Here is a 27,129-nt window from a genome sequence, read left to right as displayed (position 1 = left end):
CATAGTTTTGTATAATTTAATAAACAGCTTTTAAACTGTCACTGCTTATGCTTGAATTTTTTGTGTCTGTGTTTCTGTCCCTCTGAGTCATCGGTCTTCTTTCTGTTCCTGTTCCTATTTTTCACGTTGTGTGTTTCGTAGTAGCGGACACCAACTTTTCTGGATTGTTGCTTCCGTGCTGCCCGCCTCCGCTGTAAAAAATGGCAAAACAAGGCAAACCATTCAGACACAGAAAACCACCAAACAGGCCTGTTTCTCTGTGCTCCGTTCCCATGCTTCCTCCACAACCATGGAAGCAGGCAGTGCTAGCGAGGGAGGGTTCACAACAAGCTCTCCACCTGCCAAGAGGGCCCGCTCCAGCTCTGAAGAGTCCAGTTACACAGCTAACTTCACAGGGGCAGTGATCTGCCTAATAACAGCTCCACTCACCATGTGTCATTTCCCTGGGGCCACATAAAACCAACAGATGCTTCCAGATGACAGGCTACATCTGAGGACAGCAATCAGAAACTCTAACCATAAGACATGAACTCAAGACCTTCAATCATTGGTCCAACTCTTGATCCTATTTACCTGCCCTCAACTAGGTCACTTAGGACTGGGGTTCCTTAAACTCAACTCTAGACCACTAGTTTCAGAAAAAGTGCAGCTTAAGAACTGCGATTCTCCTCTCTACTTTCTAGACCTGGAAGATACTTAAAACAAAAACACGTACTTCCTTAGACGTAAGTGTCTTGCGAGTTTTGTCTGAATGCTCCTCTTCCCTCTGTGCCTTCCTCTTCTTTCCCTTTTTGGCAGGTGCTAGAAACATTGAACACACACACAAAAGAAACAGGAATTTTCTATTCAACAAGTGTCTGTGAATCCTAAGGTGGAAATGAGCTTGATGTGTTGGAAGAAGGAAGAGGCCAGAGTGAGTGGAGTGCAGTGAGCCCAGCGCAGAGTAGAGCAGGATAAGACTGGAAGGGCGCCAGGCCAGCAGGGACGCACGGGCCATGTCAGGGCACGAACTGTCATGAAAACACACTCTAGACTGAGAAGCTGTTAGTCCAAGGGAGTGAAAAATAAATGCATGAACCACCCTGCCCACGGAGGGGAAAAAAAACCTGACTGCAGACCCACCCTTAAATCATAAGGTTAATAATGTACCCTTTTGAAGAGTAACTTTCCTGAATTACCAATTTAATTCTAAGAAACACGAAGACTAAAAAGCAGATAATCCAATTTGTATTGTAGATTGTGTAGCCAAGGTAACCTGCCAGATGTAAATAACTATGGGGATAATGATGGTACAAAAGATAATTTGGAAATTTAACTTAGATTTCCTAAAGATGCAATCACATATAAATGATTTGATACATAAACTCTACCTGTATCTTCCACATCTTCAGCTGTTGTTTTCTGTTCTTCAGATTTTGCAAAAACCTTTTCACTTAGTCCCTTGGATATTCTGAAACAGAAAAGCAAACTAATGAAACTGTCAGACATTCCCCTCCACTGCTCAAGTCACATGCTGACTTGTGACGGCCTCGCGGATTCAGGACAACCCACTCGTCTTCACACGCACCGCCACTGGCAGACGGCAACGCCAGCAGTTCTGCAGCTCCCGGGCATTTCTAAAAGACAACCAGCTTCTCATATGTTAGGGGGCTGAACTTTAAAAATATAACATCACTTTTTAAAAATGGGGGCAAACCCAGTCAGTGTGGCTCAGTGGTTGAGCATCGACCCATGCACGCAGGTCGCAGGTTTGATTCCCAGTCAGGGCACATGCCCACGTTGTGGGCCCATATCCCCAGTGGGGGGCACGCAGGAGGTAGTCAATCGATGTTCTCTCTCATCAATGTTTCTCTTTCTCTGCCTTTCCTTTCCTTTCTAAAATCAATGAAGAAAAAATATTTTTTAAAAAAAATGTGGGCAATACCCCCTAATCCACCCCAATCCCGTAACTACATCACTTCAGTTCCTCATAGCAAGTTTCTTGGAAAGAAAGCAGTAAAATGCAATTCGTGAAGAGATGAAAACAATACCTGACCGCTGAAAACTTTTTCGCTTTGGCTTTGTTTAAAAACTTCTGATATTTAGCTATCTTTTCATCCAGGGCTTTAATCACTGCCTTGGTGTCGTTTTCCACGTGTTCTTCCTGGGACTCTGGGTAATACTCTTCATCGTCGCCTCCTTGTTGCTCCTGTCCCTCCTCCTCCTCCTCCTCTGCAGAAGAGCTCACAAGCTCTTCGTCGATATCTGACATCTCTAAAGGAACCAGGTCGTCCCCAGAAAACGCAGGCACGACGTTGATTTTGCCGAAGTTCTGCCGAACCCGGGCAAGGATCTGTTGCATCTCTGAGCTGGCATCGCAGGGACTGTTCTCTCCCTTTTCCTTCTCAATGACAGATTCTGGCTCCTCACCTACAGTTTCTGTGATTTTCTCCTCTGGGTTGTTCTGGGTTGTTTCTGTGGCAGCCTCCAAAGATGACGAGGCTGCAAGCTATTCAGGCAAAAAAAAGGGTGGAGGTGGGGGAGAGAAATAGAATCAGAAAATAAAAACTGGATTTCTGAATTTATACCATGCTCTCAAATGAGGTAGTCCTCTTCTCAGGACTAAGGGGAGTACTGAGAACACCCATTTTTGAGCATATCCCTCATGTACTGTAAGCCAATGTGCATCGGATCAAGGCCTCTATCTGCAGTTCCAAAGGAAGAACCCACTTGTAAGAGTATTTCATCATTATTACCAATCACCTATTTACTGTTAGGTAAGATTCCCTGAGGATTACAAGGAATGGGGGTTGTGGAGATAAGCACATTCAAAATTTGCACACACGACGACGTAAGAACGAAAGCAGCGTTGGTTCGGCAGGTGTGGAGTGCGAGGGGGAGGCACCAGGGAGACATCTAGGAGGAGGTCCACGGCGAGCTCCGAAGGAGCAGGAACACGGACACGACCGGCCTGTTTCAGCCGACCACGCAGCGAAGTACGTGCTTCACGTGTCCCATTTCATTCTGCAGCTGAAACTCAGAGCTTAAGTGATTTTCCCAAAAAAAGTACTAAATAAATCATGAATCCATAAAATTCAGGAAATTATATACAAATGTGTATGCATATTTGTGTACATTTTTGTAGTGAAGTGACTTCTTTAGCTTTTGGATTCTCAAGGGGGTTTCTGCCACCACGAAAAAAAAAGGAAAAAGAAAAGACGAAAATCAGAGTATGGGAACTCATTACCTAAACTCAGTAACAAGACATGGAGGAAGAATTCAAGAGGACCCCACTGTCTCCACACAGGCTCACAGGAGAGCGGTGCCAAACTTGCTCAGACCCGGCAGCTCCCTAACTTACACCGCCTGTGGCTTCCCGCCACATCGCCCACCCTTGCCAACTCCTTCCAGCCCCATGACTTCCCGTCAGAACTATGAACTCACTGGGCATTCTCCCGCCTCAGGTGCTTTGGGTGCTCTGCTCCCTTTGCCTAGAATGTTCTCCTCCCAAGACATTCGTGTGGCTCCTGCCTCGTATCATTAAGGTCTGTGCTAAAATGCCACTTCCTGAGGCTGTATGTACACCAGCACCCGTCTCCCACACACCCTTCCCCAGGTTCAGTTTTCCTCATAGCAACCAACACTCCAAGTGTTCATCTGTTTTCCATCTCCCCGCAGTACAATAAAAATACCCACTTGATCTCTGACCCTAGCTAGGACCTGGCACAAGAGCTCCTAAAATCCTTGAACTTTTCTAAGTAGACAAGGGTGTCTGTTTTTAAATCCTCACCCGAGGACATTTTTGCATTTATCTTCAGATAGAGTAGGAGGGAGAGAGAGAGAGAGAGAAAAACATCGATGTGAGAGACATCGAGTGGCTGCCACCCACATGACCCCACCCGGGGCCGGACACAAACTGCAACCAAGGTACGTGCCCCTAGCGGGAACCGAACCCGGGACTCTCTGGTCCACAGGTCGATGCTCTAACCGCTGAGCCAAAATGGCTAGGACATTGGTGTCTTTTGTTACTCACAAAAGCCCCTTTCCACCACACCAGAGTTTCTGCTAATGAGATGCCTCAAGGTGGGACCTCTCCAGCATGAAGACTGGTCACCAGAAGGCCCAAGCATTTGTAAATTTTTAAAAAATTGATTTTAGAGAGAGAAACACTGACAGGTTGCCTCCCAAGTGCAATCGGACCGGGGATCAAACCTGTAACCCGGGCATGTGCCCTGACCAGGAATCGAATTAGCAACCTTTCAGTGCATGGGATGATGCTCAACCAACGGAGCCACACACTGGCCAGGCAAGCCCAAGCATCTGATTCGAGGGCTGGAGACTGAGCTCAATCACCAACAGCCAATGAGTTCATCAACCACACCTATGTAGTGGAACCTCCATAAAACCCCAGTAGCTTCTGGGTTGATGAACACATGTGTCAGGAGGGTATGGTGCCCCATGCCACCCCCTACCTCATACCTTGTCCCATGTGTCTCTTCCCAAGTTGTAACCTTTACAATAAATCGGTCATCATAAGTAAAGCACTTCTCAGAATTCCATTGTTTTGTTTTAGCAAATTATACACCTTAAATTTGTAGTCAGGTGGACAGAAGTGGGGGTAGCCTGGGAACCCCATCTGTAGCTGGCATCTGAAGTGGGGGCAGCCTTGTGGGACTGAGACCTTAACTTGTGGGGTCTCTGGGAGTTACGTGTCAAGGAATTGCAGAATCGGTATGGAAAAACAAAATATATTTGGTATCAGAAAAAACCACACACTCCTCCACTGGCATATACTATATACACATACATATGCATATGCGTTTACCTGCGCAGGAGGGCGGAGACTTGCCTGCTTATCTCTGCAGTACCTCCAGTACCCAGAAGAATGCTGGGCACACAGGAGACAGGCAATACATTTTTGCTACAGGATATTTCTAGTTGACATCTGAAACTCCAGGAATAAAGCTCAATAAAAGCTATGAAAGCAAAACTTAAAGTCATCTCTTCCAGCCCAGCCGGTGTGGCATCAACCCATGGACCATGGGGTTGCCGGTTCGATTCCCAGTCAGGGCACATGTCCGGACTGTGGGCTCGATTCCCAATGGGGGGTGTTGCAGGAGGCGGCTAATCGATGTTCTCTCTCATTGCTGTTTCTATCTTTCTCTCCCTCTCCCTTCTTCTCTAAAATAAATAAAAATATTTTTTTAAAAAAGAAAGTCATCTCTTCAAGAGGGCTGGCTGAGCTCTGGGAAAGATCCTGGAAACAGCTCTGGAGGGGTGGATCAGTTGGCTGGAGCATCACCCCGTAAACCAAAAGGTTGTGGGTCTGATCCCTTGCTGTGAGGTGCGAGGGAGGCAACGAATTCAGGTTTCTCTAACATTCACATTTTTCTCTTCTCTCCCTCCCTTCCTCTCTCTCTAAAATCAATAAAAAACATATCCTTGGGTGAGGATAAAAAAAAATATCCTAGAATAGAAAAATAAAGTGCTAAAGCTGGAGCCAACAGAAGTCCACTGCCGGGGTGAGGGAAGTGGAACAGCAGGGAAGCATCTCAATCCGGTACAGAGGCCCCAAATCTCAGACTTCTTTCAGAGTATCAACTGTACCACCCTCCTCTCCCACCTAGTAGAGCGTCCTTACGACAAGGGCTGTGTTATTTACTCCTTCGTCCCCTGTGCCTGCCCATGGCTGGCTCCAGTAAATGTCTGTTAAAAGAAATGAATCTTAGAAATGCCTCTGTTCCTCAAGCGTCAAAAAGACACAGGTACCAGAAAAACACTTATATTTAATGAGCCCTTGTTTTTCAAGGCCATAAAGACTGGTATTTAAAATTAGTCTTGCCCTGGCCGGTTTGGCTCAGCGGTTAGAGCATCGGCCTGCAGTCCGGAGAGACCCGGGTTCGGTTCCCGCAAAGGGCACGTACCTCGGTTGCAGTTTGTCCCCGGCCCTGGTTGGTCGTGCGGGTGGCAGCCACTAGATGTGTCCCTTTCACATCGATGTTTCTCTCTTTCTCTCTCTCCCTCTCTACCTCCCACTCTACCTGAACAAAAAATGGAAAAAATGTCCTCGGGTGAGGATTAAAAAAAAAAAAAAATTAGTCTTCTACCATATAGCTACTTTCTGGTCTCCAGATGCCACCCCCCAACAAGGTCATGGTGATGGCACTCTGGACTGGGAGACACCAGGCTAAAATACCTAACCCGTAAAGAAAGGCAACCGAGACACCACACCTAGGTCAGTAACTGCTTTCCAAGAGAGAGCCCACCCTGTCCTTACCTCGGGGGCGGAAGGGGGCTCTGCGTTGGGTGGCTTGACAAAGAAAGGAATGCGGCCCCTCTGCCAGTCATTGAGAACCATCTTGCCCACAGTCTGCAAGTCGGGCTCGCCGCCCTGAAATGTCACAGAAAAAACTCCCAATTAAATTCAAAGAGCAGAATCACCCCCTGGTTTGGAGCCACGCCCACGCTCCCAGTTGTTCGTCACCATCTACTTGTCACCCAGTGTCACGCTGCTCACACAGCTCAGACAAAAGGCCCAGACCACACACACACAAGCCTGCAGGATGTCCCCATCTAAAATCTAGCAAAGCCTGGCTCACCTTTAATAGCTTTCCAGTCCGGAAAGCTAGCTTCTCAAGAAAGTCCTCGGCATTCTCCCAAGACTCAATCTTGTATGTCTTGCTGATATACTCTGGTTTTGCTCGTTCAAGTACAGCACCAATGTGGTCCTCAGGAGTCTTAATTTTTTCAACTTGAACCTAGATGTTAATAGGAAAGCTCTTGCTTACAAATCTTATGGAAGCAGGGAAGTTCCGAGTGTTGCTTGTAACAATATCTGAAAATAAATTTCAAAACCACAGCGAGTGGGGCCTGGCAGGAGCTCGTCTCCGAGGTGCTGGATGTGGTCGGCTGGAAGGAGCACCACAGAAAGGTGGCCAGAGCCACGGAGCCCAGGGCTTGGCTCTAATCCCAGTTCACCACAAACTAACTGAGTGGCTTCCACAAACAGTTTAAACTTGGAATGCTTCGTGCTACTCATTTGCAGAAATGGTTAAAAGCCTGCCAATCCCAGCACACCAGGAGCACGAAACAGCTTGAGAGAGGAGGGGAGGAACGTGCACAGGATGTATAGCCCGCAGCACTGGTTAAGGTTAAGTGGAACCAGTTAAAGTTTTCAGTTGTATTCAGAAACAAGTGAGGAAATGACTGAGTTCCAAAATGACTCAACCCATAAACCCACGAAGATGAATTATCGCTAAACATAAACAGGCCCTGCTTTCCTTTGGATCCTATGTGTAAACTACAAACTCTTTGTGGGATGACATTAACCAGATATGCCCATGGTCCCACTAACTCCTTGAACAGGCTTAAAGGGAATGGAAAGGGCACCCTGTTCAGCATCATGTTCCTAAACTTTGATCAGACAGCTTGATCCCAAACCGTCTTCTGAAGGAGTGAAAAGCAAAGGTCTCCAGTGTTCCCCACAGAATGTTTCCCTGAAAGGCCAATCAAGAGCCTGGGAGGACCAGAGTACTCACAATTCCTTTCAGCACAATGTCTGTCTCCGAGTCCTCAGAGGGGTAAACCACACCTGGACAGTCGATAAGGAATATCCGACGCATCAAGGTAATATACTGCCAGACCTGAGACAGAAAAAAGGCAGAGACTTCCCTGGTCAAACACTAGCAGTCTAATTTCACAAACCCCTAATGCTCATGAAAGGGGAAGGGGGTAGGCACTGAGAAGCCACCTGTGGAGTAACTAAGCTACGAAGCCTCTCCTACTAGTGCCGGCACCAGGCCCTTCAGAGTGTACCGTGGTTTCCAACAGCTAGGAGTCTCGGGTTGCCGCAGAGGCAGGATCCCCGTCCAGTACTGTGCAATAACATCCAGGAAACCTTGCCCTGATTTTAAAAGCACTCTTGGAAGCTTAATGCTGCTTGGCCTCTCTTCCTTTCAGCAGAACCATGCTGCCCTCCAAATATTCTGTGTTCCAGCGTACGACCCCCAACTACCAGCATCTACCCTATTGTTGAGCTTGCTTTTTCTTTCCTATATATTTTTTTATTAATTTATTTTTGTTACAGATGTTTCTCCTTTTTCCCCCATTGACGCCCTCCTCCCCATCCCTCCCACCTCATCCCCAGCTTTGTGGTCCATGTCCATCGGTTATACATACATGCATATAAGTTCTGTGGTTTATCTCTTCCCTCCCCCCTCGGCCCCTCTTCTGAGGATTGTCAGTCTGTGTCCTACTTCCACGTCCTCTGGGTCTACCCTGTTCCTCCGACTGTTATGTTCATTATATTCCATGAGCTTTCTTTCTTAATCCATCAAATATTCTTGAGTTAACTTTGTGTTTCAAGGTAAAAGGTTGCAGTTACCATTTAAAATATTGACTTAAATATGAACAGCACTTACCAAACGATGCCAAAGCCACCCAGTGGCACACAAAGTACTTTCAGTCTTATCAAAATGGGCAGAAACCACTCACTTGGTACATTTCAAACTACTATGTTGAGACTAACCCTTCAATGGTAGTCTTCATTCAAGAGAAGCAGACAGAAATCTCCATTACTAAATAATCACCCTCCATGGAAATAAAATACTTGGAAGTAAACAAGACCCCCTCAAACCAGATGTACCTTTGTTTCACCTGCAATGGGGGCCACACTGCACACTTTCTTGGAGCGTAATGTGTTTATCACAGAGCTCTTGCCAACATTTGGATAGCCAATGAACCCAACGCTGATCTGTTTCTTGTCAGTGTGCAACTGTTGAAAAAAAAGAATACACACCCTGTACATGCAATCACGAAACTCCCTTTGGGCAAACAGGTTGTATTACTTTGCTCATATAAAGGATACAGTGCAAAACTGTTACTAGAACTTAATTTAAAGCATACGTCAGGGGTGGAGAATGTCTGGCCCGCGAAATCAATACCAGCTACCATCACACGCCTCACCAAATATAGCAGGCTAATTTTTTTAAAAATTGATTTTAGAGAGAGAGGAAGGGAGAGGGAGAGAGAGATAAAAACATCGATGAGAGAGAACATCGATTGGCCACCTCCTGCATGCCTCCCACTGGGGATTTGGCCTACAACTTGGGCATGTGCCCTGACCAGGAATCGAACCAGCGACCTCTTGGTGCATGGGTTGACGCTCAACCACTGAGCCGTACCAGCTGGGTAGCAAGCTAATTTTTAAGTTGATAATTTTGTATGGCCCAAGAATGATGTTAGAAATAACCAAGTGGTCCTTAGCAGAAAAAAAGTTCCCTGCCCCTGACCTACGTAGTCTGTGCAGGCTGGATACATATGCTTATTAATAAATCAGAGGTGAGTCATTTCCTCAGTCATCCATGTGAAATTATTCTTGAATGTTTTAAGGTTAAAGTATGTAGGTCAAGAAACAAAGGAAGAAACAGTTAGTCATCAATTTAGAAGAACACCAACCATCGATAAACCATCTTCAGGGAACAGAACCTTAGCAGATGCACCAATTGGCAATGCCGCATCCCAGAACATTTTACTTTTTTTTTTTTTTTTTTTTTAATCATCCTCACCCGAGGACATTTTTCCACTTTTTGTTCAGGTAGAGTGGGAGGGAGAGAGAGGAACAGAGAGAGAGAGAAACATCGATGTGAAAGGAACACATCGAGTGGTTGCCACCCACACAACCAACCAGGGCCGGGGACAAACTGCAACCGAGGTACGTGCCCTTAGCGGGAACCGAACCCGGGTCTCTCAGGACCGCAGGCCGAGGCTCTAACCGCTGAGCCAAACCGGCCAGGGCACATTTTGCATTTTTATTGCCAAAAAGACATGAAGGAGGCAGAGCTCAAGAAGAGGGTCTACAAATGGATGGGGACTTCCAATTAAAGATGGCAGAGTGAATATCCATGTCTACCTGACTCCTTCCCCACACTTCACTAGAATGACAGCAGTGGGAATTCACACATATAAACCCACAGAACCAAAGAATGAGCTGCAGATGAGACAATAAAAACTAACGTGATGTTAACAAAATACTAGCTGCTAAAAAGCAGTATCTGACTTGGCCCACTACAAAATATGAAAACTAAGTGGCTACAAAGGAAGAAAAACTAAAAATCCAGCAACAATAGTGTCAGGGAATCAAAAAAGACCTGGGAAATTAACAACATAGGTGGCTCTCAAGGTTGAGCAGAAATCAAGGAGACCACTGACAAGTTTGTAGAAGCAGTCACCTCTCTGTCCCCTCTCTCTCATCACGGGGCACACAACTTCTCCAGCTCTAAGCCTTAAAAAAAAATGATTTTTTTTGAAACCCTGCATTGTGAAAAGATCTTTAATTTTCAGACCTGAAAGGGACCCTAGATTCAGAGTTAACAGTGGCTGAAAGCAAATGTTCCTAAGTGAGTAACTGAAGTCTACCCTCAGGCCCTTACTCTCACTGAGTTCGCAGAACCCTGGCCAGGCTCACACACTCCTGAGCTGGAGATCGGACGACTTCTTTCAGGAAACTCACAGGCCCAACAGTATACACCCAGACACTGACATCCACGGTATCCTTCAACAAAACACTGGCATTCTATCCAATCCCCATACAGTGAAGTCTATTATTCAACAACTCCTCCACCACACACACAGAACTCTTATCAGCCTTTTCTTTTAGTGGCCTACTCTTAAATAGGAATAGAGAGCCAAAAATAACCAGACCTTTGAAGTATGAGTACGGTAGAAAAGACAGAAAAACACACAAAGAAACTGGGAGGAAACAGTCAATGTAGAAAGAGAGGAAAATTTCAAAACACCACTATCATTCTGAGAGAGACAGATGACATTTCATCAGTAGAAAAGAAGAGGCTGTTGCCCTGGATGGTTTTGCTCAGTGGTTAAAGCACCGACCTGTGGACCGAAGGGTTGAAAGTTTGATTCTCTGTCAAGGGCATGTACGTACCTGGGTTGCAGGTTTGATCTCGAGCCCCAGTTGGAGTCATGCAGGAAGCAACCACTCATTGTGTCTCTCATATCAATGTTTCTTTCTCCCTCCCTTCCACTCTATCTAAAAATCAATGGAAAAATATCCTCAGTTGAAAATTAACAACAACAACAACAACAACAAAAGAAGAGGCTGTAGAAGAGGCCAGGCCAATTCAGAGTTAAACAAGAGGACTCAGGAATTAAGAATGAAAAGTGAGAGGCAAAATAAAATTTTGTGGTAAAAAAGCTAGATGATCAAGAAAATAGAGCAAAATGTCATAAATGTACTGAAATAAGGAAAAGATTAAAAAAATTCAAGAATTAAACCAGGAGATAAAACCAAACTTTTAACAAGAACAGAAATGATGGGGGCTGGGGTTTCTAAGAAATAACATAGGCCCTGGGCAGTTTGGCTCAGGGGATAGAACATTGGCACACAGACTGAAGAGCCGAGGGTTTGATTCTGGTCAAGGAACGTACCTCGGTTGTGGTTCAATCCCTGGCCCTGGTCAGGGTCATGCGGGAGGCAACCAATCGATGTGTTCCCCACCCCCCAACCCCTGAAAATAAAGAAATAAATATTTTCGTGTGAGGATTAGAAAAAGAAATAACACAGGACACTATCAGACTCTAAGTCCCATCCAATGTCTAGCTCACTGAATAACAAAAGATCAATTTTAAAGTACATCGTTGTGAAATTATAGAACAGAAATTTTATTTTTAAAAATACAACATCGATGTGAGAGAGAAACATGCCATCGGCTGCCTCCTGTACGCCCCCTACTGGAGATCGAGCCTGAAACCCAGGCATGTGCCCTGACCGGGGATCAAACCAGGACCTCTCAGTTCATGGGCTGCTGCTGCTCAATCCACTGAGCCATACCAGCCAGGCTACAACGGGAATTTAAAAAGAGATCCCAGCCACAAAGGAACAGGAGCCAGAACAAACCCTGACTTCTCAACCAAAACATAAGAAGACAGTGCAGCAGTGCCTTCAACATTCTGAGCAGGAATGCTGTGAGGGTAAAAATATTTCAAGAACACGAGGTCTCAAAAAATGTTCTTTAAAAACACTCCTCAGGAAACTTTTGGAAATATATCCCATCAAAAGGAAGGAGTAAATCAAGAAAGAAAAGGATCAATACACAAGGGATCCGACACAGGGAACAGCCATGGTGATCCTCAGGACGGTGTGAGAGGCCAGCCAGGAAGGACCTTGCAGCTGGCCCAGGACCAGCCGGTACCCGCTCATTCTGAAAGGTCCCACTCATTCCACCAAGGGCTTTGGAGGGCCATTGGTGACAAATAAAATGGAACAAACTAACACCAGGGAAGCAGGTTTTGTTAGAAAGGAATCACAGCACTGTGTGGATCGGCTACAACGGATATTTTAGTCATGATTATGTCAACACTGAATTTAGCCAAACATACAATGATACAGGAAGGACAGAACGAGGGAAGTATGTGTGGAGGGAAGGTGGCTGTGAGAAACCCAATCCTCATTTTCAATTATAGGAACTTAAATATCTAAAACTGGAGGGGTGAGGGGTGTGTTTGTCAAGAAACAGACTCATGCCCTGGCCGGTTTGGCTCAGCGATTGGAGTGTCGGCCTGCGGTAGAGACCCGGGTTCGGTTCCCACTAAGGGCACGTACCTCGGTTGCAGTTTGTCCCCAGCCCTGGATGGTCGTGTGGGGGGCAGCCACTGATGTGTCCCTTCACATCGATGTTTCTCTCTCTCTCTCTTTCTCTCTCTCCCCCCCGCTCTATCTGAACAAAAAATGAAAAAATGGAAAAATGTCATCGGGTGAGGATAAAAAAAAAAGAAATAGACTCATAAGCACATATAAAAAATATGGAAGAAGCCCTGGCCGGTTTGGCTCAGTGGTTAGAGCGTCAGCCTGCGGTCCAGAGAGACCCAGGTTCGGTTCTGCTAAGGGCACGTACCTCGGTTGCAGTTTGTCCCCGGCCCTGGTTGGGTCGTGTGGGTGGCAGCCACTCGATGTGTCCCTTTCACGTCAATGTTTCTCTCTCTCTCTCTCTCTCTCCCTCCCACTCTATCTGAACAAAAAATGGAAAAAAAATGTCCTCGGGTGAGGATAAAAAATAAAAATAAAAAAAATATGGAAGAAAATAACAGAATAACTAAGAGGTGGAAGAGTTTGCCTCTGGGAAGTTGGGAAGGGTGGGACAGAGAGCATGTGTCTTTTGTTAGAAGCCAGGTAGAAGTAATTAAACACACGAAGTTGCAGGTACAGAACATGAAGCTAGCTTTGAGAACACCTGCCAGGGTGACCTGGTTTCAGGGCTTCCCTGAGGAACTGACATCTGACCGGGACCAGAAGCCAGAGTTTGGCAGGGCGCCTTCCAGGAGGAGGGGACAGAAACTGCTCAGGCCTCGAAAGCCCAGGGCAGAGAACACAGTGTGTGGGTGCTAGGGGCCCATCCTCAAGTAGAGGTTGGGCTATAAGGTGCAGGGATGTGGCAGAAAGGGAAGCAATGTTGGTCAGGGTGGGAGTCAAGGTTGACCTAGAAAATATTTCAGAATCCATTATAATCCTGAAGCTCTATTGGTTCTTACATCTCTAGAACACACGTTTCTCATTACCAAGATGTGGGAAGTGAGGTTTCTAACTTCCTGACACACTGGCGAGAGAAATTATTAACACAAACCCATAGCTTCACAACCTAAGAAACAGATCAGGTCTGCGTACCTTTCCAAACTGCCGTAGAAGCTGAATAAATGCTCCTTTGCCGAAGGGGTTAGTAAGACTTGCATGGAAAGCAAGTGTCGGATAATCCTGGGAGAGGACAGCAACCCATCGTTTCTAAAAAGGGAAAAGAAAAGATGCTGGTAAATTGTAATATGTTTATTTACAATACAGGAAGACTCAGAGCTTGAATTACAGGATTGTGCTTCAAAACGACATAGCTGTCTATGGAAAATGTTAGCTATAACTCTTTGAAATGTTTTTTTCAAATATGACAGTTAATGCTTTGTCTTTTGTCTTCTAAGCACAAAGCAATATTCCAAAAATGCCTTCACTGCTACTACATGCAATTAATGTAACATGATGTGAAACAGGCCGTGGCCATGGCAGCCACCTCCTTCTGAAGGGATACACTGAAGCTGCCCCATTACCAACCATCAGACGATAAAAAGTAACGCTGCCCAATCAATGGAACCTGTTTTAGTTATGTTTTCAATGAGAATAGTTCAATGACTACAATCTCAAGAGTCCCAATGCTTTAACTAATGTCCCAAGTCCTAAAAAGCATAAAACTAATTACTTTTATTTTTTTTGTTAATCCTTACCCAAGGATATTTTTCCATTGATTTTTAGATAGAGTGGAAGAAAGGGGTGGAGAGATAGAAAAACATGGATGCGAGATAGACATATCAACTGGTTAACTCCCAAACGGTCCCGGGGTTGGGGATCGAACCTGCAAACCAGGTACATGCTCTTGACTGGGAATCAAACCCAAGACCCTTTGGTCCTCAGGCCGATGCTCTAACCGCTGAGCCAAACCAGCCAGAGTGAAACTAATTAATTTATGGACACGCAAAGCTTGCCCGTGTTGAGTGGCCTCGGAAGTCTGTTTTGTGTTAGCAGCTGTACTTACTGTTGCCCAGGTTGGAACAAGGTCACACTTGTTAAGAACAAAAATGAGATGTTTCCAGGGCTTTTCCTTTTTCAAGTAAGTCTCTATGTGAGGGGAACGGGTACCCATTGGATCTCTAGCATCAAGAACTTGAACTACAACATCTGATGAATCTATCACCTGCAAATTCAAAGAGGCAAAAATGACTTGCTATTGTACAGGGTAAAATGAACAAGGGCTGACATTTAAGGGAATGCGGGGAAAAGAAAACAGCAGCATTAACTTCACAGTAGTCTTAGAGGGGTGGATATAGATAATCTCAATGCCCAGTGATGAGAATTCAAAAGTTTTTTCATCCTGTGGTATTTGAAACTTGTCAAATTTCAAGCAGGAAAACTAGCTTAATAAAATCCATGTTACTTCATGACTACTATGCATTATTGAACAGAATCATTAAGACTTCTAAAAGTTTCTACTGTTACAGGTTTTGTGCATTTTACAAAAAATTAAAAAATTTAGTTTGCTTTCACAGTACTAGTTTCCTATTATGTTACTGTTTAATTATGTAACTATGCTTGAATGTCTTTGTTACTGAAAATATTACTAGTGTGTGGATAAAACTCAGGCAGCTCCAAAGTACTGGACCAGGAGTCAGGACGCAAAAAGATTTCCACTACACAGCTGGGTGAGCTGGGTAAGGTATTCAACCTTTCTAGAAGGCCTGACTAAAGAACCTTAAAAATTCTCATGCAGCTCTAACCATGTATGGTAAAACCAAACAGGATTATCATTTTAGCAGGTAATCCAAAGAAATATTGACAGAATATACAAATGTATATATAAGGAAGCTGTTAGTATTATATAAGTAATAAAAATGCCATTATCTAGACCGATGGTAGTGCGTTCACGGCCACATCCATCCTGGTCTCTCTGGGAGAAAGAGGTGGAATGGGCAGCAGAGCTTGTACTTTATCTGACAGCTTCAACACATCAAAATCCGTGTCCCCCAGAACACGTGAAAGCCAAAGGGTCCACCAATGAGAGAGTTTAGTCTTACCTTGTAGAGCTCACCCCATATTCTTTTGGACTGTCCCTTTTTGTATATTTCCTCCTGGGCTTCATTTCTAAAGAAGAAAGCACCCAAAGTGAGCAACGGAAGCATTGTGAAGATTAAAAGGATGTTTTAGGGGAAAGTCAACCCTATACCGAAGGAAAAGGGCATCACAACTAGCTGCAGATGGACCAAAAAAACAAACAATTCTAAAAGTGACTGTATCCAAATGTCCACCAACAGATGAATGGATTAAAAACAGTGTACACACTATTCAGTAATAAAAAAAATAAAGTACTGATTAGTGCTACAACATGGATGACCTTGAAGACATTATACTAATGAAATAAGCCAGACACAAAGGACATCTATTGTATGACTGCACTGACATGAAGTATTACTTGTAAGTCAAACTCATGAGACAGAAAGCAGAATGAACGGTGGCTGCCAGGGGCCGGGGAGAGGGAGAACGGAGAGTTAAGTGTTTAATGAGTACAGAATTTCAATTTGAGATAATGTGAAAAATTCTGGAGGTGGATAATGGTGATGGTTTCATAACCATGTGAATGTACTTAAATGCCACTGCACTGTATGCTAACAATGGTTAAAGTGGTACATTTTGTTGTTTATTTTACCATAATAAAATTTTTTTGAAAATGTGTAATTAGACAATATATAAGAGAATTATGAAAAGGAATTGGCAGCACACGAACCGTCTATGCTCCCATGTAAAGTGAATTTGTTCTGATTACACTGAGAATCTGCTTATTTACTAGCCTCAAAGACACAATGACTTTGAAACAAAAATAGTTTTGTTCCCCTCACTACCTCCTGTATCTGTTGGAAGAAGAAGAAAATTCAGATCAGCAGAAGTACACAAAGCCAACCAGAAAGTCCAAATAATTCTAAGAATATATGAACTTGCTGGGCCTCAAATGGCTTGACACCATGTCTGGGAGGCCCAAAGCTCCCAGACAGCAGTACTGAGCTGGAACTGCTGCAGTCACGGGACAACACTTCTTCACTAAGGCACTCGGGAGACAGGGAGAGCCCTAGCTGGTTTGGCTCAGCGGTTAGAGCATCGCCTGTGGACCAATGTGTCACAGGTTCGATTCTGGTCAAGGGCACAGACCTCGGTTGCAGTCGGTCCCCGGCCTTGGTCGGGGTCATGTGGGAGCCAACCAGTTGATGCGTCCCTCTCATATCAATGTTTCCCTCTCTCTCCCTCCCTCTCACTCTATCTGAAAATAAATAAATATCCTCGGGTGAGGATTAAAAAAAAAAAAGCCCTGGCTGGATAGCTCAGTTGGTTAGAGCATCTCCCTGATATACTAAAGTTGCTGGTTCTATCCCCGGGGAGGGCACATATAAGAACCAATCAGTGAATGAATAAGTGAGACAATATATCGATGTTTCTCTCTCTAAAAAAAATCAATCAATAAAAAAATGTTTACAGAGAGACACGAGAGAAACAATGAGGACTACCGGCACTGCCAGGGAAAACTAAACTGGTGCCCCCTTCTGGAGAGCAAGACAGCAGCTCTCGTCAATACAGTCCACCCCACAAGAGTTTACTCTGGGTTATAATTAAGGACGAGAAAGGTTTGGTCACACAGATGTTTCACTGTAACTATAAACAGTGTAAATGGCCAACAGTGGGAATGGCCACAACAAAACACTCCTCTGACATTAAATATTATATTGCTGTTAAGGACTGACATGAAAACATACTCTTAACAATTTAAAAAACGTATTAAAATAAAAGGCGAGTTAAAATACAGTCTTAGGGTATTATATTCGTGGATAAAAACTGAGTGTAAGAAAGATCTAGAAGAATACATATATACTGGTGACTGATTCTTAACCTTTTTGGGCTATGGACCCTTTGTCTCCTCCCACCTCCCCAAAACAATACACAACAAAAATAAAAACAACAAAATCCCACAACCTTAAACATGTACACAAATCTTCAAAGGGTCACGGAAGCATCAAAGGCCATCTGTGAGTCCCCCAGTGGCCCAGACTTCGGGTGAAGGAAGCCCTGATCTTCACAATGCTCAACATAGGTTGGAATTATGCATATATTTTGTTGCATTTCAACTTTAACTGTATTTCCTAATCTGCTCATGACAGAATATACTGGTCTTACAACAAAGAAAATGTTACTTATTTTTACTCTGGTACTGAAGAGACCTAAGTAAACAAGTTACCATAAATTATTCAGTGTGGCCCCAATTTCACCACATTGTCTAGTCTAAGGGAAGAGGATAACTCTCCATCTAGAAGTTGAATCGTCGAGCTTCGTGCAGGCAAACAAGTGTAGAGGAAATGTTTTATTGCAGAAGAGCAAATGATTAGACCTCCATGAACTTCAAAACTGTACCTCACACCTGTGTCTTCAGTTACCAAATCCCGATCCTTGTCCTGGTCATAGTTGTCAGTGGACATTTCTGCATTTTCTACAAGAGACTGCATGTCACTCGCAAATAAATTGGGTCGCTTCCTCTGTGACTTGGGGCCAAATGTAGTTTCAAAGCTTTCAGTATCGAGAATGTGGACCTTTGCATTCTAAAGAGAAAGGAGAATTACTGGTAAAATTAAGGAAAGCACTTATAAAAAGCAAAAAATTAAAAACCTACATAGGAAAGGCTTTCTGCTTTTATTCTTCCAAAGCTCAACCCATACCAAAGTCTACATGGAGGCAGTTCGATTTCAAATCAGAAATGCTTATTTAAATAGCAAAAGCACTTGTTTCTCTATTCTGAAGTTCTGTAAGCCTCCTTGGAGAAATACAAAAGTAATACAAATAGTCAAAGCAAATATGAATAGTTGTGCAAGACTTGCCAAAAACTCTGCTTTATTTCATTTATCATAAACTTTAGTCAAATGTAATTAAGTCTACAATGCTGAAAATTAACTTATCTTTTCTTTTGGAGCTTTTAAACAAGTGCATAAAATTCGCCAAATTCACAGATTTTGTCAAGGATGATCATACTCAAATTTGTGTTTCTTTTTTAAACCAACTGTAAATGCCAACTTTTTCTTGGAAGTTCATTTCTTTCATGGCTAAAAGGAATTGCTTGTTTTGTAAGATGCATTTTAGTTTCAGATAACATTTTCCCTAATTTAGGTAACGTTTTTATTAAATGCACATGGAAAGTCTTCAGATGAAAAACATCTAGCAAGAGTCCAAAATAATAGTTGAGATGTGATAAAAGGAACCTGAAACTAACTAGAATTTAATGTGACTGTAAAGGAGTCACGGGCATAGGAATTTCTGAAGCCAGATAAAAGTCAAAGTTTGAGTTAGAACTATCACGTGACAGAATGTTAACAGCTGGCAGAGGATATAAAAAAAAAAACCACACACACAAACAAAAACCCACCCTCTGCCCTCCGCACAAGCTCCTCTGTAAGCACAGACACTAAACACGGATGATGAAACAACACGGTGGCTTCTGAACTTTAACACATCCCCCCTCCAACTTCTAAAGACCCTTAAGCTGTTACCATTTTCTCAAATCCTCTAACCCATCTCTTAGTTTAGATTTTTTGTTTTGTCAATCCTCATCTGAGAATATTTTTCCATTGATTTTTTTTTTTAAAAGAGAGAATGGAAGAAAGGTAGAGAGGAAAGGAGGAGGGAAAGAGGAAGACAGGGAAGGAAGGGAGGGAGGGAGGGAGACATCGATGGCTGCCTCCTGACCAACCTTGACTGGAGCAGGGAAACCTGCAATCCAGGCATGTGCCCTTGACCAGAATTAAACCCGTGAATCCAGGCACGTGCCCTTGACCAGAATTAAACCCGTGACCCTACGGACCACGGGCTGACACTCTAACCACTGAGTCAAACTAGCCAGGGCTTGTAGTTTAGTTTTACTTGCTACCTTCCAAAAAGGGAATATCCTCAAGCCCAGATGAGTTTACATGGGAACTAGGTTCTAATGTCAGTAAGGAAATTATGATCAAAATTATCCTTGAAAATCTCTGAAATAACCTATAAAGTGCACATGACTGTGTGAATAAATCTATACATTTGTAAGTAAAACACAGTAATATGCAGTACACAATGAAGCATAGAAAATAAGTTGATATTTTTAATATAATGCTACAGAAATATAATTATAATGCACATTTAACTGAATGTGCAAAGGTAAAACTGTATCTGAGTTGACTCTGCTCTGCAGCAATCTCCAAATTAGATTTTATATGAAATAGTAGATACCACTCTAAAATAAAACAGGTAAGGTTTCCCGTGGCCAAAGCAGAAACCTCATCAACTGCTCTGAGCCCCCATCCACATCGCAACGCAAGCTGACTGACGCAGCTCAGCACCTTCGTTCTGCACATCGGAGAGCTAAGCGCTGGGTTTTGGAAGCATGAGCAACTGGAATGGGCAACAAATCCGTAATAGAACCTCTCTGCTCTTCTCATAAACAGGATTCAATAGTTTGTTGAAAGATGGCTTTAGGGGGAACAGACAAAGAGAACAAGGGAAATGAGCAACTTGTCTGTGGTTCATGAATTACACTCATGTGTTTCCTGAAAGAAAACAGTCATTCCACTAATAGGTGCCATTCTTCTAGTCTGTCATAAAACAAAGCATAATTGATAAAACCTGAGGCAATAACCAGGCCTTGGTTTTTATTTTGTTCTGCAAGTAAACACTTTTCTTTGAACTGTTAATCCATGTATGCATGTCAATGTTTTCTTCCCCTCCTTATACTGGAACTGAAGCTATGCACTGGTTCCATTTCTGGGAATTATTATTCAATGCAAGTAAAAACGTGCAGGAAAACATTAGGCCATTTTTTTGGTTCTGTGTGAAACTCATTCTGCTCAAGCCAGATTCAGTTCTTACTGTACTTTGAACTTCAATGATTAACAACCAATCTGACCAGCATCCTTTCCTTCAGCTCCAAAGGATCTCCAAGGATCTCACGGGCGCTACAATTCCACACCACCAAAGCTCTCCCTCCTACCAACCCAATCCTCAGTCTACGTTTCCCCAAAGTCTGAAGGAAATGGCGCTTAAACAAGCTTGTTTACCCTAAAAATTTAAGAATAGCATTAGTAATAGCTATGATCTATTTAGCTCTGATTAGGTGGCAGGTATGTGCTATGTCCCAAGAGTTACTGACGTTTCATCTGCATCCAGTCACCTGAGGAGGTGGGTTACCTTGACTTTTTTTTTTTTATCCTCACCCGAGGACATTTTTCCATATTTTTGTTCAGATAGAGTTGGAGGGAGGGAGGGAGGGAGGGAGGGAGGGAGGGAGGGAGGGAGGGAGGGAGGGAGGGAGGGAAGGAGGGAAGGAGAGAAACATCAACGTGAAAGGGACACATCGAGTGGTTGCCACCCACAGGACCCAACCAGGGCCAGGGACAAACTGCAACCGAGGTACATGCCCTTAGCGGGACCTGAACCTGGGTCTCTGGACCGCAGGCTGACGCTCTAACCGCTGAGCCAAACCGGCCAGGGCTTACCTTGACTTTTTATAGCTGGGGAAGTGAAAGCTCAGAGACACGTAACTAAGGCCACAGAAAGGGGTAAAGTAAAAATTAAAATTCAGATCTTGCTCCAAAGCCAGTATTTGATCAGCATTACCGAACCTCCCTGGACAGAATGTGATTCATACTAAAGGTGAGACCTAACAAAGGTGAAGAGAGAAGCCTCAGAAAGCTCACCAGTTCTGCGTTTAAGTCACTATTCTCTGGAAAACAAGACAGTTATGGAGAGAGGATCTACATGGCATTTGCCAAAGAAACTCCACCACCAGGGATCCCTCCATCTTACATGAGGCTGGACTCGATCGTGGAGAAGAGACATGGGTAGCTTGCTTTGTTTCATGACAACTTTGTATGGATCCTTCATAATTATATCCATTTCCTCTTGAAATTTTTGTAATGACGACTGCTTAATCACACGTGTGTTTCCTGTTTTATAAAATAATGTTGCCATTTAGTAAACAACTCCTTTTTACTTCTGTGTCCATCTTCCCAATGACATAGTGAAAGGCAAAATTTCAAATTACCCTTGCTCACCCAAATACATCCATCCATGCATGCAGTCATTTTTAAAACTTAAAAGAGGGAAAACTACCAAAAAACAAAAAAACTCTCCTGCATTCATTACACTATGAACTAATCCACCAACCCAGACACATAAAGGGTTTTAATAGTTTTCCAAGCCCAATTTCCTGACTGGATGAAACTGAAAAATAAACAACACCACAGAATGGAACCCAGATTTGACAAATGTCCTACTTCCTGTTAGATCTGGCAAAGAAATTTGGATCCGATCACAGCTGATCAGTTGGTACACACAGAGAATCCCGAAGCACAGAACCTAAGTCAGTTGCTGTTTTTAGGGTTACAAGGGTTCGAAGGGACTATTAAGTGAACCAATAAATCCCTGTAAGGGGACAAAATAAAGCTATATACCACCACCTGGAGAACACTTTGTAAGTGAGAGCTCCTGAAGAGTGCATTCAATTAAGCAGCATGTTGCAGCACAAACCCAAAACTCAAGATGTTGAAGACTATGATGGGGATGTGACCGTGGTCAATGCTTCCGTTGTACTTAACTATTTGCTAGGCTCTGTTCTCAGCTCTTTACATAGGTTTACTCATTTAGTTACCACAACAGTCCTCTTAAATGGGTACTATTTTTATCTTCATTTTAGAGATGAGGAAATTGATAAACAGACTTAATAACATGCCAAGTCACAAAAATGGCAGAATCTAGAGGACTCAAACCCAGGTGGTCTGAATCTGGGGTCACAATACCTAGCCACCACATTAAAGGCCTCTCTATGGAGTTTTTTCCGATGCTTTTCTGTGCTGCAGTTTCCAAGGGGGTATCCCATCAAAAGACAGAAGAGCTGTTCAAAGGTAGCTGCCATCGGCCCTCAAGTAGAGAGGTCAAATACCAGAGAAATCAAGGGGTCCCATCATCTGACAGGCCCACATACCTATCAGGGGCTAAGGGAGAGCCTGAAAGCCCAGACTGAAAGGAAGGTGGACTTTCCAAAGGAAAGTGACTCTGCAGATACTCTATTCACTTCTGGGAAGGACCACCAATGAGACACAACCCCATTAGGACAAAGTGGTTCAGAGGAACGTCAGGCTAATGTATTCACCCTTCACGCAAAAGCCCAAACATACCCAGCAAGGCACCTCTCCAACAGTAACCTCTCCAGATTACCAGAAACAAAGAGATGAGAGTTCTAAGGTCTATGAATGCTGGTCTTTAAAAGTGGTCTTACTAATTTAAGAGTATCACTTACAATTAACAATGATGCACTCTTTTCAAAATAATTTATGAAATCCACCACCTCTACTTTTCTCTGCACTTTGCCCACCATGAGTACTTACCTTATTCCCTTTCTCAAATAATCCTTGACAGTTGTGCTCATCCCAAACTCCTGCCTTTTAGCCACCTGAACACCCTCCTTTTCCACACAGCACAGAGTTGATAGAGCAAAAGTAACAGAGGACAATACTCACCAAACCATTTAATATTTGGCTCCACTCTCGCCACTGTGCCAGAAGCCACTGTTGATTGATACTGCAGAGGCTTAATCACTTTACCACGATTGTTCCTAAATTGAGGAAATTAACGGATTTTGGTTGAGGACAGAAGAAAGGCAACAGCAAAGCTTGGTTTACAGAACACCCTTTCCATCAAAAGGACCTTTTCTTTCTTTTTTTTTGTTTTTTTGTTTTAAATGATCATGAAATACAGATTTCAGTAAACAAAAAGTACTTCTACATTTGAAACAGATTGCCCAAAAGCCATTTATCCTCTTGCAACAGAGCACGTAATGATTTCTGCTAGATGAATAACAAATAATGCCAATGTTTAAAAATCTGTTTACTGTTTCTTGCTTAAAAAAAAAAAATCACATATTTGACTTTTTTGGGTAATTATTTGAAGGCTGCTTTAAATGAATTTTATGTAGAGGGTGATTTATGTTGGAACTCAAAATTCTAAAACAAACTACAGACTAGGTGACTAAGGCAGATTAAGTTCATGGACATTTGTGCTTTAGACACATCTTTTAGAACGGATGAAGAATCTAATCACCAAACAAATTAAGACCAGCTAGGAAAGTGCCACACTCAGCAAGTCCCTGGGATAGAGGCTGCCTCAGCAGAACTCAGAGTTGTGATGAGTTTTCTTTTTTTTTTTATTAATTAATTTTTGTTACAGATGTTTCTCCTTTTTCCCCCATTGACACCCTCCTCCCCATTCCCACCCCCCCACCCCGAGAGTCGTGATGAGTTTTCAAGTGCCACAATGTTGTAATAGAAAGTTTGGCCTTAAAAAAAAAGTTTTCTGGCTGCTTTTATGATACTGTCCTATATGCTTTGTGAAAGAAAACAAGATTTCCATCTGACAGATATCTGAGATTTATTTTTTTTTTATTTTTTATTTTTTTTATCCTCACCCGAGGATATTTTTCGATATTTTGTTCAGATAGAGGGAGAGGGAGAGGGAGAGAGAGAGAGAGAAACATCGACGTGAAAGGGACACATCGAGTGGTTGCCACCCACACGACCCAACCAGGGCCGGGGACAAACTGCAACCGAGGTACGTGCCCTTAGCGGGAACCGAACCCGGGTCTCTCCGGACCGCAGGCCGACGCTCTAACCGCTGAGCCAAACCGGCCAGGGCGATATCTGAGATTTAATATGCCACCCGTGGAGGCCGAGGCCGTGAGGAACGAGACCTCTAATTGTTGCAGAGTATTGTGACACAATCAAAATTTCACCTTCACTACCCTCATCTGAACCAAAAACTCACAATTTATCATAACAACGCCCATATAAAATAATATATGAAAGTTCACTACTCCTATCTGGGGAAAGTGGGAGTGGGAATATCAAAGGTTTAATGGGTCTCGGCTACGAGTCAAGGGCACGGAGGAAAGGGGAAAGGACGACAGCGCCGATGCTCACCTGCGCTCCTTCTGCCTGTACATATTCAGGCGCCGGATTGTGGCCCGGTCCCTCATGTTTTGGCCTCCTGCTCCCTGTACTCGATCTAAGAAACACAGAAGTAGACAGCCCACTGTATGATAACCAACAAGTCTAAGTATGAATATTGCTTAGAACACACCAATTCGTTCACTCAGAGTAGGCCGGTGGACACCTCACTGCAAAATCTCTCCTTTCTCCATATGTTGTTCCAACCAAGCTATTACTAGAAGCTACACGGTATGACAAAGCTGACCTAGTCTTTTTTTTTTGTATCCTCACCCAGGGACATTTTTGCATTTATCTTCAGATAGAGAGGGAGGAAGAGTGAGAGAAACACTGATGTGAGAGAGACACATCGACTGGCTGCCACCCACATGACTCCAACCGGGGCCAGGGACAAACCGCAACCAAGGTACGTGCCCTTAGCGGGAACTGAACCCAGGTCTCTCTGGTCCGTAGGCCAAGGCTCTAACCGCTGAGGCAAACCAGCCAGGGCAAAGCTGACCTAATCTTTGATCCACAAAAGGACTGTACTTAATAATAATAATAGCTAATGATTTTGAGCATTAATTATGGCACTGTGCTATTCACATCACAGGCATTGTCTCGTGTAATCCACACAATAATCCTATAAAGATGAACATCGTATCCCCATTCTGCAGGCTAAGAAACGGATGCACAAGTGGTCAGACACCTTGCTCAGGGTCACACAGCTACTAAATGGCAAAGCCACAATTTGAACACAAGCATTTAATCACCATTTGTGCTCTTAACTTCTAAGACACCTACCTCTGCATCTCAGTTGAGCAAAAATCAAGTGTCTGCTATATGCAAGCCATCATGGAGACTATAATTTTGATACGGTCATGTTCCTAATGTACCAGTTTCCTAACACTCTAATATTTGATTTTAGTTTGAGCAACAGCTAGTAATTCTTGCCTTACATCTCAAAGAGAAAGAGAAGGACAAATATGCATGGCAATACTAGCCTAGTTTCTCATTTTGGGATCCCCTCAAATCAACTGTCTACTCTTGAAGCAATGCAGTAAAAAGCAAGCTAAAATCACAGGCTGGCGGCCCTACTGCTCACTAACTTGACCAGTTGTGACAAGCCACTTTCCCTATTTTGGCTCAGTGTCTTCACCTGTAACATCATAATCTCTTATGGGCCTTTTAGGGTCTCACATTCTAAGATTCCAGTCTACCCAAACCGAGTAATTTATTAGCAATCCAGAGAAAACATTCAACACAAAAAGTCATCAAAAACTTTAATCGTATATAAAAGTAAAGTTTTATTCATTAAACCTGAATGGAAGGGGCCCCCTCAAAGTTTATCTTGTCCATCCTGTAAGTGGAACCTCCACAAAACTCCTACACATCTTCAAAAACATCCTTATTTATTTTATCTGTAGGGTTTTCTCTGAGCTTTACTACATGGGATGACTCCAAGAGCCAAATCTACAATCCCCTTCTTATTCAAATGGCCAAAGCTTAGGTGGCAGGCAAGTGTGGTCAAGAATAAAAGGCCAGCTGGGTTGGCCTTCACCACTTTTAATCTGACTTTATCTAATTTACTTCTCGAAACTCCTTGAGCTGGAAAGGTGCAATCATAACAAGACTGAAATACACTGGGGGAGGGGCTTCAACACCTGATTCGCACAGGAACACAAGAAGAGGTCAAGTTTAACGCTCCCTTCCAGCTCAGACCTTCCCAGGCTCTGCATCTCACAACTAGAGTCGCCCCACGGCTGCCGGGCCTGTGTGTTCTTTCCCCGACGTTAGACCTGGTGCTTGACACACAGCCCTGACAGGCGTGAAGGACGTCAGCCCTCTTCAGTTCCGAAAAAAGAAACCACCTTCTCACTCCCCAATAGCCACACAGCTCGAAGTCACGCCAAGTAACGCCACCCGAGTGTGTCTCCCCCCACCACCAGTCTCCACGGAGCCCTCCCCCCAAGTTTCCTCTAAGCTCCACCCTCCACGAGCCCCGCCGCCAGTACCGGGGTTTGTGCTGGACTTAGACGGGTTGATGGTGCTCCGTCCTTTATACTTGGGCTTCACCATCTTGCCGGCCGGACGGGGACCGGAGGTCTAGATTCGGCCTACTGCAGGTAAACGAGCTCGTAACTTCCCAAACTCGGCCGAAGCGCCCCGCGTGAACTGCGCTAGACCACGTGTGCTGGCTCTACGTCACTTCCGCTCGCGTCCCTTCCTCCCCGCCCTCCCGCGCGCGACTTCCTGTGAACGCGCTGAGCGCGCCGTCGCATTCAAGGCTCCACCCCCATCCCCGCCGCAGGGACCCGGCCCTGCGCGGAGGCCTCGCCCCTCTTCCTAGCAACCGCCAAGCCGCCCCTCCATAGCAACCGCCTAGATAACCAGACCAAGGGCCCAGAGCTGCTAGTTGGGTCCACCCCCAAACACAGGAGTCTCGCCCCAGGCCAATGGCACAAGCTTAAGTTTAATGATCTGAATTTGTCTTTTAAAGCCCTTCTAGAAGTGACTGACCACACGTCAGCCAGACATCAATCAGATTGTGTCACCCCCTCC

General features: G+C 44.0%; 1 protein-coding gene across 3 annotated transcripts; it reads right to left on the bottom strand.

The window, feature by feature from the left end:
* Positions 1 to 5: 5 nt before the first annotated feature.
* Positions 6 to 26,762, bottom strand: GNL2 (G protein nucleolar 2). 3 transcript variants are annotated; one of them, XM_036256452.1, is made up of 16 exons: positions 26,583 to 26,762; positions 24,562 to 24,646; positions 23,107 to 23,201; positions 21,395 to 21,534; positions 17,981 to 18,165; positions 15,604 to 15,670; positions 14,568 to 14,726; positions 13,658 to 13,771; positions 8,624 to 8,752; positions 7,518 to 7,622; positions 6,579 to 6,737; positions 6,257 to 6,370; positions 2,031 to 2,488; positions 1,371 to 1,450; positions 716 to 801; positions 6 to 191 (listed from the first exon to the last, which is right to left on the bottom strand). In XM_036256452.1, exons 1-16 carry the CDS (start codon positions 26,644 to 26,646, stop codon positions 39 to 41), a joined length of 2,193 nt encoding a protein of 730 aa, XP_036112345.1. In that variant the 5' UTR covers positions 26,647 to 26,762; the 3' UTR covers positions 6 to 38. The 3 variants fall into 3 exon arrangements, with proteins under 3 accessions (XP_036112345.1, XP_036112347.1, XP_036112346.1); XM_036256454.1 differs by lacking the exons at positions 21,395 to 21,534; positions 24,562 to 24,646; positions 26,583 to 26,762 and having other exon boundaries at positions 39 to 191; positions 23,107 to 23,203; XM_036256453.1 differs by lacking the exons at positions 21,395 to 21,534; positions 23,107 to 23,201; positions 24,562 to 24,646; positions 26,583 to 26,762 and adding an exon at positions 19,933 to 20,060 and having other exon boundaries at positions 39 to 191.
* Positions 26,763 to 27,129: the final 367 nt, after the last annotated feature.

This window comes from Molossus molossus, unplaced genomic scaffold (assembly GCF_014108415.1).
Source record: "Molossus molossus isolate mMolMol1 unplaced genomic scaffold, mMolMol1.p scaffold_m16_p_12, whole genome shotgun sequence".
NCBI classification, from domain to species: Eukaryota; Metazoa; Chordata; class Mammalia; order Chiroptera; family Molossidae; genus Molossus; species Molossus molossus.
The sequence above is the reverse complement of the archived record's forward strand: the minus strand, read 5'-3'. Positions and strand labels throughout refer to the sequence as shown.

What these genes read in the sequence shown, in the direction of transcription:
- GNL2 (XM_036256452.1), bottom strand. Translation starts at nt 26,646, where the DNA reads ATGGTGAAGCCCAAGTATAAAGGACGGAGCACCATCAACCCGTCTAAG. An exon ending in GGACTGGAAAGCTATTAAAG is followed by an intron (nt 6,371 to 6,578) that starts GTGAGCCAGGCT and finishes GTGACATTTCAG; the next exon opens with GGCGGCGAGCCCGACTTGCA. An exon ending in TGAAGATGTGGAAGATACAG is followed by an intron (nt 802 to 1,370) that starts GTAGAGTTTATG and finishes CAATGTTTCTAG; the next exon opens with CACCTGCCAAAAAGGGAAAG.